Below are 13436 nucleotides of genomic sequence, written 5' to 3'. Positions count from 1 at the left end.
TTACCCTGCATATAAGGTCATCCAACTTGTAGAAAAACTGATTGCTGCAGTTAATCTTCACATTTTCACAATTATCAACTTGTAAAAGCATTTTCAAAGGTTTGAAGTCATGTTTTCTTAAAGCATCATCGATGCATTTTTCCAACTGCTAGAGAAATATAATTAATGGCATATATATTGAGTCAAAACCAAAATTAGTCATCTCATAAAAGCTAGTCAGTTGAGAATTGTTTTTATATGAAAATTCAAATGAGTTCATAAAATATCATTTATCTTCTAAAAATACTGTCTGCTATTAAATTTGGAATAACTGAGTTAGAGATGAAGTTGCTTTCATAATACCAAAACTCTAGATAGGAAAGGAATTACTAGTATTAATTCATCTTTTATTACTAAAGTTATCATCATGTCAAAAGCAAAACAAAACTTGATTAAAAATAAAATACTATATTAAAGTAATACTTAATATCATGGAAAAATCCTCAGCATATCAGAGCATCAAGTTCTTAATGAAGTTTTAGTAAAGACAGATACATGAACACGGGCAAAACCACCTTTTAGAAACCATTCAACTAACATGACAATATCATCCTTCTGTAATATTTATAAACTTTATAAAATTTACCATTTCTGATATTAAAGTACAACTTCATTTGGAGAATTTTCATGGAATGGTCACTATACACATTTGGTGAGTAGATATTAAAACCTACTCTGTCTAAATGCAAGCATCCTAGAATTTTTAAAACTTGCTATTAATGTACAGGCATATATAGCACATTAATCAATGAGTACATAATTTTTTTCAGTGTAAAAGATGTGTATATATGAAGAAACAGGATCTTTTGACACTTTATGTTCTTAATATAGCTAGTAAAAACATACCTATTGAATAAATGAAAAAATATATTTAAATTACTCTACACTTGACCATTTCATTATAACTTACAAGCTTTATCATTGCTAAAATGATAGCACTGACTACCTATATGCAAAAAAGAAAAGTGATTTTAAGAATTATAATACTTCCATTTGGTCTAGGCCTACATACCTGGAGATCCGGTCTTACTGGCATTTTGGCTTCATTTTAAAACAGTACGAAAAAATAATTATCTATAAAAGAAAACACATATTTTCTGTATCTTACAATCTGGTCCCAAGTATTCATAATTTAAAGACCTTTAACACACATAAGCCTTTCAGATTGCAGCAAGGCATTAAATATTGTTTCCTTATTTTCTCACTGGACGTTTTTCATACTTATCATGTTACACATATGGTCAAAGAAGTTTCTAGAGAAAAGTCTTAAGATAATTTATTCAAGCCCTCTCTTCTTATAATTACTTAAATTAACACCAAATGTTCTGCCAAAAGTATACAAAGCTAGTTAGTGAAAATACAAACCAAGGTATCTCCCACTAGTGATTCCTACTATACCTGCTACACCTTTGGGAACAACAACAACAAAAAGTACTCTTGAATTAATGTCTAAATGAAAGTCAGGCTATTAATAAAATATTGAAGGGAATAATATGCAAATATATTAACAATCAATTAGAAAATACAAATATACAAGGGAAGCAATGAGAAAAAGATAACCTACACACATTTCACGTGCCCAAGAGGAAGTACGAGCAGGACAGAATTTCCCGTTTCTGGCCAAATGCCCAAATCAAGGGGAAGGCACTACTTTCCCAAGTAATGTATGTTCCTTAAGACCACGAGATGAACATACAAATGACCATCACAAATTAAAATCATGTGATAGTTTTTCTTAAGAGATAGCATCAGGGCTCACTTGGTTAATCCTCCGCCTAGGGCGCTGGCATCCCATATGGGCGCCAGGTTCTAGTTCCGGTTGCTGCTCTTCCAGTACAGCTCTCTGCTGTGGCCTGCGAAGGCAGTGGAGGATGGCCCAAGTGCTTGGGCCCTGCACCTGCATGGGAGACCAGGAGGAAACACCTAGCTCCTGGCTTCGGATAGGCGCAGCGCGCTGGCTGTAGTGGCCATTTGGGGGGTGAACCAATGACCAATGTAAGGAAGACCTTTCTCTGTCTCCCTCACTAACTTTGTCAAACAAAAAAAAAAAAAAAAAAAAAAAAAAGAGAGAGAGAGAGAGAGAAAGCATCACCCAGGTTCTAAAGAGAACATGCTTGTGAAAATAGGATGAAAATTGATAAAGTTACTTCAAACAATACTATTTAGTATTGTTTTAGTATTTAGTATTTTAGTATTTAGTATGATTGTGACAAGAGGAATGAGATTATTAATTTTCCCTGCCATGAACACCTAAGAAGTTAACATTGCTGTTGCAAACTGGGGAGAAAATGCTCATCATTACTGGAGTCTTCCTCAAAACTCTACAAGGCCGTTTCATTTTGTAGAATGTGTGTAAGTATTTTGACTATTCTTTTTATAATGATGTACTAAAGATCATTCTGAAATTGACAGTGAGCCTGATAGTATCATTAATTTATAACTTAAAAATTATTAATACAGAACAGACTTCATGTATTTATAACTTCCAATGATTATGCTCTTTGTCACCATCATATAATAACAAAAAGGTTTTTTTAAAAATCTGATATGGTGATAAAACAAAGAAAAGGATAACCTTCTTTTCCTTCAAATGAGAATAGAAACAGGCAGCACAGGGCTGCATTAATCACCACGTACCATCTTAACAAAAGCAGCTAACATTTCCAAACATAATTTGGTGGTAGGCTCTAGAAAGGATAAGAAATAGAATCTTTTTTTAATGTCATGACTAAAAGAAAACTAGGAAAGACAGAAGACTTGGAATGATAGTTTCTTCAAAGTAGTTACCAAAAAATCCCTCAAAATTCAAAAGCCAACAAAATACTCCTCAAAAATAAAGGAATTTTTTTTACATAAAAAAGACAATGAAAAAGGAAAAGTCAACTTTGAGAATTTGTTACTAACAGTCTCTCTAAATGAAATACTAAAATGTCTTCAGAGAAAAATTATCCTTTATTAAATACAGAACAATGGCCAGCACTGCGGCTCACTAAGCTAATCCTCCACCTGTGGTGCTGGCACACCGGGTTCTAGTCCCGGTCGGGGCACCAGATTCTGTCCCAGCTGCCCCTCTTCCAGGCCAGCTCTCTGCTGTGGCCCAGGAGTGCAGTGGAGGATGGCCCAGGTGCTTGGGCCCTGCACCCCATGGGAGACCAGGAGAAGCACCTGGCTCCTGGCTTCGGATCAGCACGGTGCGCCGGCTGCAGCAGCCGTTGGGGGGGGTGAACCAATGGCATAGGAAGACCTTTCTCTCTGTCTCTCTCTCACTGTCCACTCTGCCTGTCAAAAAAAAAAAAATGCCAACTGCTAAGGAATAGTAACTTTTTTTTCTGAAATTATTCTTCCATGGGCCAAGTACTGGGCATTTTTAAAAATTCAAATAGGGCTAGTAAATGCAATGTATGTCCTATTAACTTTTGAATACTTTAAAGCTTGTACAACAGAAATTTGGCACTGATCTATGAGAATTTTGAAGTTATCTTGTAGAATAGCATTAGACCTGAATTAATTTTGTTCTAACCCAAAGTAGAATTTTCTAGGATCAAGATCTAAGGTTCTTCCATAACCCAAAGAAAACAGCCAAAAAAGTAGATAATGACCTCAAGAAAAAGGATACAGAACTATAAAAATCAATCTCTAGAAAACAGACTAGTGGTTAAGCAAACAGAAAGTTGGGCAATTTCAGAGGGAAACATCTTTTCCCTACTCCCAGTTTTTACAAGAATTGAGTACAGTCTTGGACTCTATCCCTTTAGTTCTCATCACCTCTGAGAAACAGGAATATATTGGACTGACAGATGTGGTAGATGGGAATAGAGTGCTAGGCTCAACTTAGCACCACACTTCTTTTCCGCCAAGGAAAGTTTGATGTTGCACTCAGCTTTGCTCCTTCTGGAAGTCCCTGTACCGTGAGGAACTCGGCTCCTTGCTCTGTCATTCCTTTGCTCTGGAACCAGTAAATTTTCTCTTCCAGGGCAGGAAAGGTCTTAGCTCAATCAGCTTGTTGCTGAGGAGAGTATGCCAACTACCTCTGGAGCACAAAACCACTAGGCTGAAACCTAAACTCAAACTAACCTAGCCAATGCAGGTTTATAAAGTTACACTTCTGTTATCCTTTGTTTTCTAACTGGTCAGAACATAGAAAGAGGGATTTTGTTTATCAGAGGCCTTCAGATATTCTAGTAAAGTTCAGCATAAATGTGTTCCTTTATATCAGTAATAATCAAAAACAGAATTTTTTTAAAAATCTCATTTGGCATGTATCCTATTTATAGTAGGACTCTAGTTTTTATTTTTTTAATGAAAGGCAGACACAGAGATCCTCTGACAGTGATACCCAAACACCTGCAACAACAGGGCTGGGACAGCAGGAAGCTAGGGGCCCAGAACTCAATCTGGATCAATCATAGGAGAGGCAAGGACTCATGGACTGGAGCCACCATCCGCTGTCTCACAGGGCGTGCGCTAGCAAGGAGCTGGATCAGAAGCTGCAGCTGGGACTCACACCAGGCGCTTAGATGCTAGATGCAGGCATCCCAAGTGGCGCCTCAAGCACTACATTAAATGCCCACCCCTAGAATATTTTTACTGCACAAGAGTACTTAGAAAATGGATATTATGAAATAACTATGCATTAGGCAGACTTATTGAATAAAACCCCAGAAGCTCAGGCAATAAAGGCAAAAATAGACAAAAGTGGTTACACCACGCTGAGAAGCTCCTGCACATCAGAGGAAATACTCAACAATGGGAGAAAACTTTTGCAAATTATATATCTGATAAAGAATTAATATAAATAATATAAGGAGCTCAAGAAATTCAGTTAAGAAATGGGCTAAGGATATGAAAGGTGTTTTTCAAAGGATAAAATACAAACGGCCAGTAGAGGCATGAAAAGATGATGAGGAGCACTAGCCATTAGGGAAATGAAAATAAAAACCACAATGAGGTTTCACTTCAGCAATTAGAATGGCTATCATCCAATAATAAAAAAGTAGCAAATGCTGGCAAGGATGTGAGGAGAAAAGGTACCCTCATACGCTGTTGGTAGGAATGTAAATCAGTGCAACCATTATGGAAGACAGTATGGAGATTCCTCAGAAATCTGAAAATCGATCTACCGTATGACCCAGCTATTCCATTCCTGGGAATTTACCCAAAGGCAATAAAATCAGCATGTGAAAGAGATACCTATACCCCCACGTTTGTAGCAACTTAACTCACAATAGCTAAGGGATGGGATCAACCCAGATATCCATCAACTGATGACTGGCTCAAGAAATTGTGAGATTAAATAAATGTATAAAGATTTATTTTTCACTTGAGAGGCAGAGTTATAGACACAGACAGACTGAAAGGTCTTCCATCTGCTGGTTCACTCCCTAAATGGCCACAACAGTTGGAGCTGAACTGATCTAAAGCCAAGAACTTCTTCTGGGTCTCTCACATGGATGCAGGGGACCAAGCACTTGGGCCATCTTCCACTTCTTCCCCAGGCCATCAGCAGGGAGCTGGACTGGAAATGGAGCAGCTGGGATTCAAATCTGGGCCAAGATGGGATGTTAATGCTGCAGGTGGCTGCTTAACCTCCTGCACCACAGCGCTGGTCTCAATTGTGACACACACACAACACACACACAACTACTCAGTCGTAAAAAAGAATGAAATCCTGTATTTTGCAACAAAGTGGATGCAGCTAGAGACCATTATGCTTAGTGAAATAAATCAGTCCCAAAAAGACGAATGTTTTCCCTACTTGTGGTAACTAATATACAAAATAAAAAAATGTATATGAGCAAAACTGACATTGAGATTTTTTTATAGACATTGTCTATACTCTTGAGAAGGAGTGGTTTTTCTACTTATTACTTGAATTATTTTAGTTGAGGGTTAAGCTTGTGACTAAAAAACTGAAAGTATGTTATTGTAAAAAACAAAAAAAAAGAGGAGGAAGGTTGGAAGTGAAGTTACAAGGTTACAATGCAAAGTATCATGATGCTCTTAAAATTGTATATATGCAAATGAAATTTGTTCCATTTATATAAAAAACTGAATTTCAAAATTTCTTGTATCAGAATAACTCATCTTTCCATGACCTTCTGAAGTAACTTTGTACACAAATAAAATGAATAAAAAACATTTAAGAAGGTGAACATAGACTAAGGGATGTAATATCAGATATGAATACAGAGTTATTCCTATTTATTAATGGTAGGACTTATCATTGTAAAACAATTAATTCTTCCCTCAAATAATTTTTGAATTTCCAGTCTTCAAAGTAATTTCAATAAAAACCATAAAAGTGGATTTTAAGCAACTTGGTTAACTCCTAAAATTTATATGGAGGAATAATGCTGTTCTCATTACTGACCTTAGAAAAATCTCAGAACTACCCTCTTTGATATTTAAACATATTAGATTACAAAGTCACAATAACTACAAACAGTGGAGTTCCAAGAATGGAAAATAGAACAGTGGATCAACAAAACAAAACAGAATCTAAATGCACATTCAAGAATACATTATTGAAAGAACACATATAAGATCATTTTGCAAATCCAATGGGACAAAGGTAATTTAGTCAATAAACAGTATTGGCAAAACTGACTCATCATGAGAAAAAAAATTACACATCTATCCCCTTCCATTAATTTTTTTTAATTTTTATTTTTTATTTTAACAGGCAGAGTGGACAGTGAGAGAGAGAGACAAAGGTCTTCCTTTTGCTGTTGGTTCACCCTCCAATGGCCGCCGTGGCCAGCGCACCACGCTGATCCGAAGCCAGGAGCCAGGTGCTTCTCCTGGTCTCCCATGGGGTGCAGGGCCCAAGCACCTGGGCCATCCTCCACTGCGCTCCCGGACCACAGCAGAGAGCTGGCCTGTAAGAGGGGCAACCAGGACAGAATCTGGTGCCTCGACTGGGACTAGAACCCGGTGTGCCGGCACCACAGGCAGAGGATTAGCCTATTGAGCCGCAGCGCCGGCCCCTTCCATTAAATTCTAGATAAATTATTACTACCTAAATGTAAAATGTAAATGGTTAAAAACCATAAAAAAAAAGTCCAGGAATATCTCTCAATGATCTTGAAATAGAGAATGATGTAAAAGAAAAAGCACAGAGTATAGGGGCCAGCACTGTGACAAAACAAAGCTGTCACCTGCAATGTTGGCATCCCATATGGATGCAGGTTTGAGTCCTGGCTGCTCCACTTCTGAGCCAGCTCTCTGCTAATGGACTGAGAAAAGCAGATGATGGCCAGAGTGCTTGGGCCACTGCCACTCACATGGGAGACCCAGAACAAACTCCTGTCCAGCCCTGGCCATTCCACCCATCTCAGGAGTGAACTAGCAGATGGAGGATCTCTCTCTCCCTCTTGGTAACTCTGACTTTCAAATAAATATTTTTTAAAAAGCACAAATAATAAAAAGTAATGGATTCTAGGCCGGTTCTGTGGCATAGTGGGTAAAGCCACTACCTGCAGTGCCAGCATCCCTATGAGCACTGATTTGAGTCCCAGCTGCTCTACTTCCAATTCAGCTCTCCACTATGGCCTGGGAAGCAGAAACCGGCCCAAGTGCTTGGGCCCCTACACCCGTGTGGGAGACCTGGAGGAGGCACCTGGCTCCTGATTGGTGCAGTTCCAGCCGTTGCAGCCATCTGAAATATGAACTGGCAAATGGGAGACCTCTCTCTCTGCATCTCGGCCCCTCTAACTCTTGTCTTTCAAATAAATAAATGAAACTTTTTTAAAAAAAAGATTAAAAAGTAATTGCTTTGAGTTTTGTACATTTGCTGAAAAGGACATTGTACTAGAAAAAAAACTGCAACAAAGACTAAGGATTAATTTGAGAATTATGAAATTATAAATCAAGGAGAAAAGTCAATAATCCAACAAAAAAAAGATTAAGAACTCATTTAGAAAAGAAACGCCAAGTGGCTGGTAAAAGATAGATGCTGCCTCCACAGTAGTCAGAAATGCTAATTCAAACAATAACCACCACATCCCTATCTGACAGATATGAAAAAAAAAAACTAAACAGTTTGGTACTAACAAGTTTCAGCAGAAATATGGAAAATAGTAAGTCATGCAAATATTTCCAGTTGGGAGTAAATAAATGCACTTTGACAGCAATTGGTAAAATCGAAAATGTACATAGTAATTCCACTTCTAATTTCACACCTCTGGAGAAACTCAAAAGTATAAAGAGAATATAGATGTTACAGCACTGCTCCTAACAGAAAAACTGAAAACTTCCTTTGATCAGCTCGTCAGGGGAAGGACAAAGAAACAGATAACAATGTGGCACATAACAACCGAGTAGCTCAGTGTATTAAACAAGGTCTAAGGTCTGAATCTTAGAACATGCTGCATATCAAACACAACACTGAGTTTTAAAAAAGGGTGCAGAATGAAAGAGGGAAACTATAAAACATAATACATATATTTAGAGAGAGAATAGGAATATATCTAAGAACATTTTAGAAGGATATATATATTGGATGACTTGCATGGCAGTGGGGGGGGAGTGGAGAAAAAAAATCAGAGGGTAAAATGAATCAAAAGAATACACAGAGGCCGGCGCCGCAGCTCACTAGGCTAATCCTCCCCCTGAGGCACCAGCACCCCGGGGTTCTAGTCCTGGTTGCTCCTCTTCCTGTCCAGCTCTCTGCTGTGGCCCGGGAGTGCAGTGGAGGATGGCCTAAGTGCTTGGGTCCCTGCACCTGCATGGGAGACCAAGAGAAACACCTGGCTCCTGGCTTCAGATCAGCGCGGTGCGCCGGCCGCAGCACACCACTGGAGCAGCCATTGGGGGGTGAACCAACGGAAAAGGAAGACCTTTCTCTGTCTCTCTGTCCACTCTGCCTGTCAAAAAAAAAAAAAAAAATACACAGAACGGTATTTGGGCAGGGCTAACAAAGCACAATAGTTAGACCTATTATACCATCCTGAGACATCAAATTAAGCCAGTTCTGCTGCTTAAAGTTCAGCCCCTTTCAATCACCACCACCGTAGCACGTGGCAATAGGGCCCTTACAACAGGCTCTGTGTAGTGCAGTTTCCCCTCTTCCTCTCCCATGGCGCACAGGTATTTCTGTTCTCTCAGAATCCAGCAGCTGGTGGTAGCTAACAAGTCCTATAACCATTAATGCATTCACCCTCATAATTCACACCCTTTGGGCCCCAGAGAAACAGCACCCTTGCCTGTCTTTGATAAAAAAAAAAGGGGGGGACTGTAGCTACACTATTGTTTACTTTCTATATGTTTGAAACATTATATTTAAACAATATTTAGAGAAGTGGGGTAGTTAGAAGTGCAAAAGTGAATGCAAAGGTTGAAGGCCCTAACATTTCAGACTGTTTCAGGATGAAGCAGCATTTGAGCAACTGTAAGCAATTAGGTAAAAGATGTACCAATCAGCTGTCAAAGCCTTCCTCTGAGCAAGCATGCAGTTAATTCTTGCATAATTATTACTTTTTAATAGTGCCAAATGTCCTTTTTTTGTTTCTCTTTGGCGATTTCCAGTTTGTGGCTCTGGAAAGACTAGCAAACCAGTGCACAGTATCTCCAACAACTGCACATGGAGACCAAGGACACTGAAGTACTAAGTCATCAACACGACTGCCCAAGTTACATACATATCTATATGGGGCTACCCAAACTGCCAACATGAAATGGAATCTTTATAATGTCATTTAGATGGCAAACACTACAACCGGAAACAAGTTGTTAAAAGAATATTTAGCTAAGAATAATTTGATTAAAATACTTTTACTTAAGATTATCATAATTTGAAAGCCATTTTGATGTTTCAGAAAACTTTTAAAGCAATTTTCTTTTATACTGATTGTTTCTGATAGTTAAATTTTGTTAATTTTAAATATATTTTTAATCCCTAGATTCTCAAAATATACAAGTCTTGATTTTAACAACGGGTTTTCTAAAAGAAAAACGTGTGGGATGTAGTAATTTATAAACACTGTAGGTCTTCATCTTTCAAATAGCTGTAGTGGACACTGTCAACGACCCAGGAGTCACAGCGCCACACATCGTGTTTCTCCCGAGCTGCAGAGAAAGCCTGCGCTCCCTCCAAGCACAACCGTTAACGCAAACCCCACGTCCCGCCTCGCTGCGGAGGCCGCTTCCAAGCACTGGTTACTCGCCAAGTGGCCGGGCCGAGGCCAGGAGCCTGGCGCCCCCTCCGGGCCTCCCGCACTTGGGCGGCCTCGCGCTGCCTGCCCAGGCGGGAAGCTGGAGGGAAGCGGCCGGCCGGGCCGGCGCTCCGACGGGGCTGCGGCGTCCCTAGCTAGCGGTCCTGCCCCGCCACGCCACGCCCCTGTCCCAGGCCGGGCCCGCCGCCCGCAGGCCGCCTGGTGCGCCACGAGGTCCCAGGAAGGGCGGGCGGCTAACCCGCCTCTGCGGGTCCCGGGACGCCGCCCAACGGCCGCCCGCCTCGCGCCTCCGCAGCAGCCAGCGCGGGGCTACGGCAGAGGCCAGACGCGCAGCCGGCCCGCCCAGGCCCGCACGCCGCGGCCCTGCCCCTGCCCCGGCCCGATGGACGCCGCCCGGCTCCCATCTGCGGGCCACGACGGCTCCGCCTCAGCCGTCGGAAGCCGCCTGCCCGCCTGCAGGCCTGGCGGGCCCAGCCGGAAGCCGCGCGCCCCGCTGCGCGCCCCGCGGTCGGGGAAGGGCGCCCTCGGCCACCTGAGACGGGAGGAGGCCTCGGCTCCCACTCCGCTGCACCGCTCCGCCTCCGCCAGCCGCCCAGCGACCGCGCCTCAGGGGCTGCCTGCGCTTTTCATGCGGTCGGAGGACCGCGGGAAACGCCTGCCCAATCAGCGCCGCGTTCGGTCGGCAGTGCGTCCAATCAGGGCCGCCGGCCGGCCAGGCCCCGCCCCCCGCGTGCAGGGAGGGGTCGCACGCGGGGCGGCGCCTGAGGTAATGGGGCTGCCCCCCGCCGCGCGCGTGGCGTTGACCCTTGACCCTGCCCGAGGACGGGCGAACCGGAAGAGACGGAAGGGGGCCGCGGGGCCGGCTGAGGTGCCCAGCGGCGCGGGGCGGTGGCCGCGGCGCGTTTGTCCCCAGCGAGGTCTCAGTGAATGGCGAGCCCGGGGGCTCGGGAAGGGCCCGCGGGCCAGGACGCGCCCAGGGCTGCCATCCCTCGAGGCTCGGCCGGCCGCCTGTTCGCGGGTTCGAGCCCCGTGCCGGGCTGTGCGTGGCCGCAGCGGCTTCCCGAGGCGGGAGCTGAGCTGGAGCCCGGGCCCTCAGTCACCGCGCCCACTGCGCCCGGCGGCCTCCAGGCACTCGGGTTAGTCAAGTTAGGGGCCTCCGTCCCGCATCCTGGGCACGGGTTCGAGGCTGCGCCGCTCCCCGCCCCCCGGAGGCCGGAGGCCCGATGGCCTGGCCCAGCCCGGCCCTGCGGCCCTTCGGGGCGTGACCCCGCGGCCCTTCGGGGAGTGACCCTGCGGCGGGCCTGCGGCGTTCGGGGCGTGACCCCGCGGCCCTTCGGGGAGTGACCCTGCGGCGTTCGGGGAGTGACCCCGCGGCGGGCCTGCGGCCATTTGGGGCGTGACCCCGCGGCGGGAGCTGCCCTCCCTCGCTCTGCATCATCCTCGCTTTGCTACATCCGCGAACTGAATAGATTCTACGTTGGCCTCGAGACAGTCTGAAAGCCACACGTTTTCCATGAACTTCCCGGAGAACCCCAGTATGCACGGAGTTCACGTTTTTTTGCACCAAGATAAATTCATGTTTTAATCCCATTTTTCCATGAACCGTTGGAAGTACCTGCCGTGGGTTAATCTCACCCAGGAAACCTGTCCTCTGTTAGCAGGTGTTTGCAACACTTCTTACTTTTCAGTTCTGTTACAAATGATAGATTTTGGATTGTCCAGCGTTTGTGTGAAGTTTTCACAGCTGGAACTGCTGTGGCAAAGTAGAGTTAAACTTACAAATGTTGCCAAATCCAAAATTTTAGATATTTTAATAGTATCTTAATTTCCTATGGAAAAGGCAGCAATAGTTCACAATCACTGAGTTACGATTTAAATGTGCACTTAGAAAAATAACCCGAGGGAGTCAAATTAAAAAATGCTTTTGGACTACAACAGATCAAATAACGTGAAATAGTGCAATGCTCAAAACTGACTGGAATGTTCTGCTTAGCTACAATCAGACTTCTGGGGGCCAGCACTGTGGCACAGCCGTGAAGTGATGCTGGCATCCCGTATCAGAGCATCGATTCCAGGCCTGGCTGTTCTGCTCCCAGTCCAGCTCCCTGCTCATGCACCTGACTGAGAGGTGGCCCGAGCACTGGGGACCAGGATGGAGTTCCTGGCTCCTGGCCTCAGCACGGCCAGCCCTGACTGTTCTGGTCATTTGGAAAGTGAAGTAGCAGATGGACACTCTCTCTCTCTCTCTCATTCTTGCTCTGCCTTTCAAATAAATAAATCTTACAGAAATACAGACTTCACAGCTTTATAACTAACTGCCTTAGTGAACTTAATTTTGAGATCTTAATTTTTTTCACTTCAGAGCTTACAAATTATACATGCAAATTAGCATGCATAGGACTTGGAGAGATTTTATGTTGTTTTCAAGGCTTTTAAGGTGTTTCCACATTTAAGTGTTAATGTACAGTACAAAATGTACATGATTGCGGAGAGTTTAACCTCACGAAAAATCTGAATTATAATTATTTTCACATACAGGTTTTGTTTTTTTTTTTTTTTTTTTTGACAGGTAGAGTTAGAGAGAAAGGTCTTCTTTCCATTGGTTCACCCCGCAAATGGCCACTACGGCCGGCACGCCAATCCCAAGCCAGGAGCTGGGTACTTCTTCCTGGTCTCCCATGGGGTGCAGGGTCCAAGCACCTGGGCCATCCTCCACTGCACTCCCTGGCCACAGCAGAGAGCTGGCCTGGAAGAGGGGCAACCGGGACAGAATCCGGGACTACCACCCGGTGTGCCGGCGCCGCATGTGGAGGATTAGCCTAGTGAGCCGCGGCGCCGGCCCACATACAGTTTTCCTCCATTAGATTTAGCATCTCCATGATGGGAGTTGTGAATGCACTAGGATTTTACTAATATTTTTAAAATTAAAAGTAGCAATTTCTCATCCTGCCACGTTTTAGTTACCTACTTTGTTTCTAGGGATTATGGTGTTTGAGGGGAAAAGTTTTTTAAGACTTATTCAAAAGGCTGAGTCAAAGAGAGGGAAATCTTCCATACACCTATCCAGTCTCCAAATGGCTGCAATGGCCAGAACTGGGCTTATTTGAAGCCAGGAGCCAGGAGTTTATAATGGGTCTCCCACACGGGTTCAGGGGCCTAAGCACTTGGGCCATCTTCTGCTGCTCTCCCAGGTGCATTAGCAGGGACTCCACCCACAGGGCCCTT

General features: G+C 43.7%; 1 protein-coding gene across 11 annotated transcripts in view; it reads right to left on the bottom strand.

Moving 5' to 3' along the window:
• SYCP2 (synaptonemal complex protein 2) overlaps window positions 1-10898 on the bottom strand; it is a 79604-nt gene extending 68706 nt beyond the window's left edge. For 9 of the 11 annotated variants that reach the window (XM_070051357.1, XM_070051356.1, XM_070051359.1 and 6 more), the window contains exons 1-3: window positions 10744-10898; window positions 1052-1113; window positions 5-148 (exon numbers count right to left, since the gene is read on the bottom strand). In XM_070051357.1, coding sequence (XP_069907458.1) covers window positions 5-148; window positions 1052-1075 — 168 coding nt within the window. In that variant the 5' untranslated portion in view covers window positions 1076-1113; window positions 10744-10898. Of the gene's footprint in view, window positions 1-4; window positions 149-1051; window positions 1114-10743 lie in introns of those variants that run through there. The other 2 variants (XM_070051358.1, XM_070051363.1) reach the window with 2 other exon arrangements.
• Window positions 10899-13436: the final 2538 nt, after the last annotated feature.

The sequence above is a fragment of the Oryctolagus cuniculus genome, chromosome 11 (genome assembly GCF_964237555.1).
Source record: "Oryctolagus cuniculus chromosome 11, mOryCun1.1, whole genome shotgun sequence".
Lineage (NCBI taxonomy): Eukaryota > Metazoa > Chordata > Mammalia > Lagomorpha > Leporidae > Oryctolagus > Oryctolagus cuniculus.
Note: the sequence above shows the minus strand (reverse complement) of the source record. Positions and strands in the feature narration are given on the sequence as shown.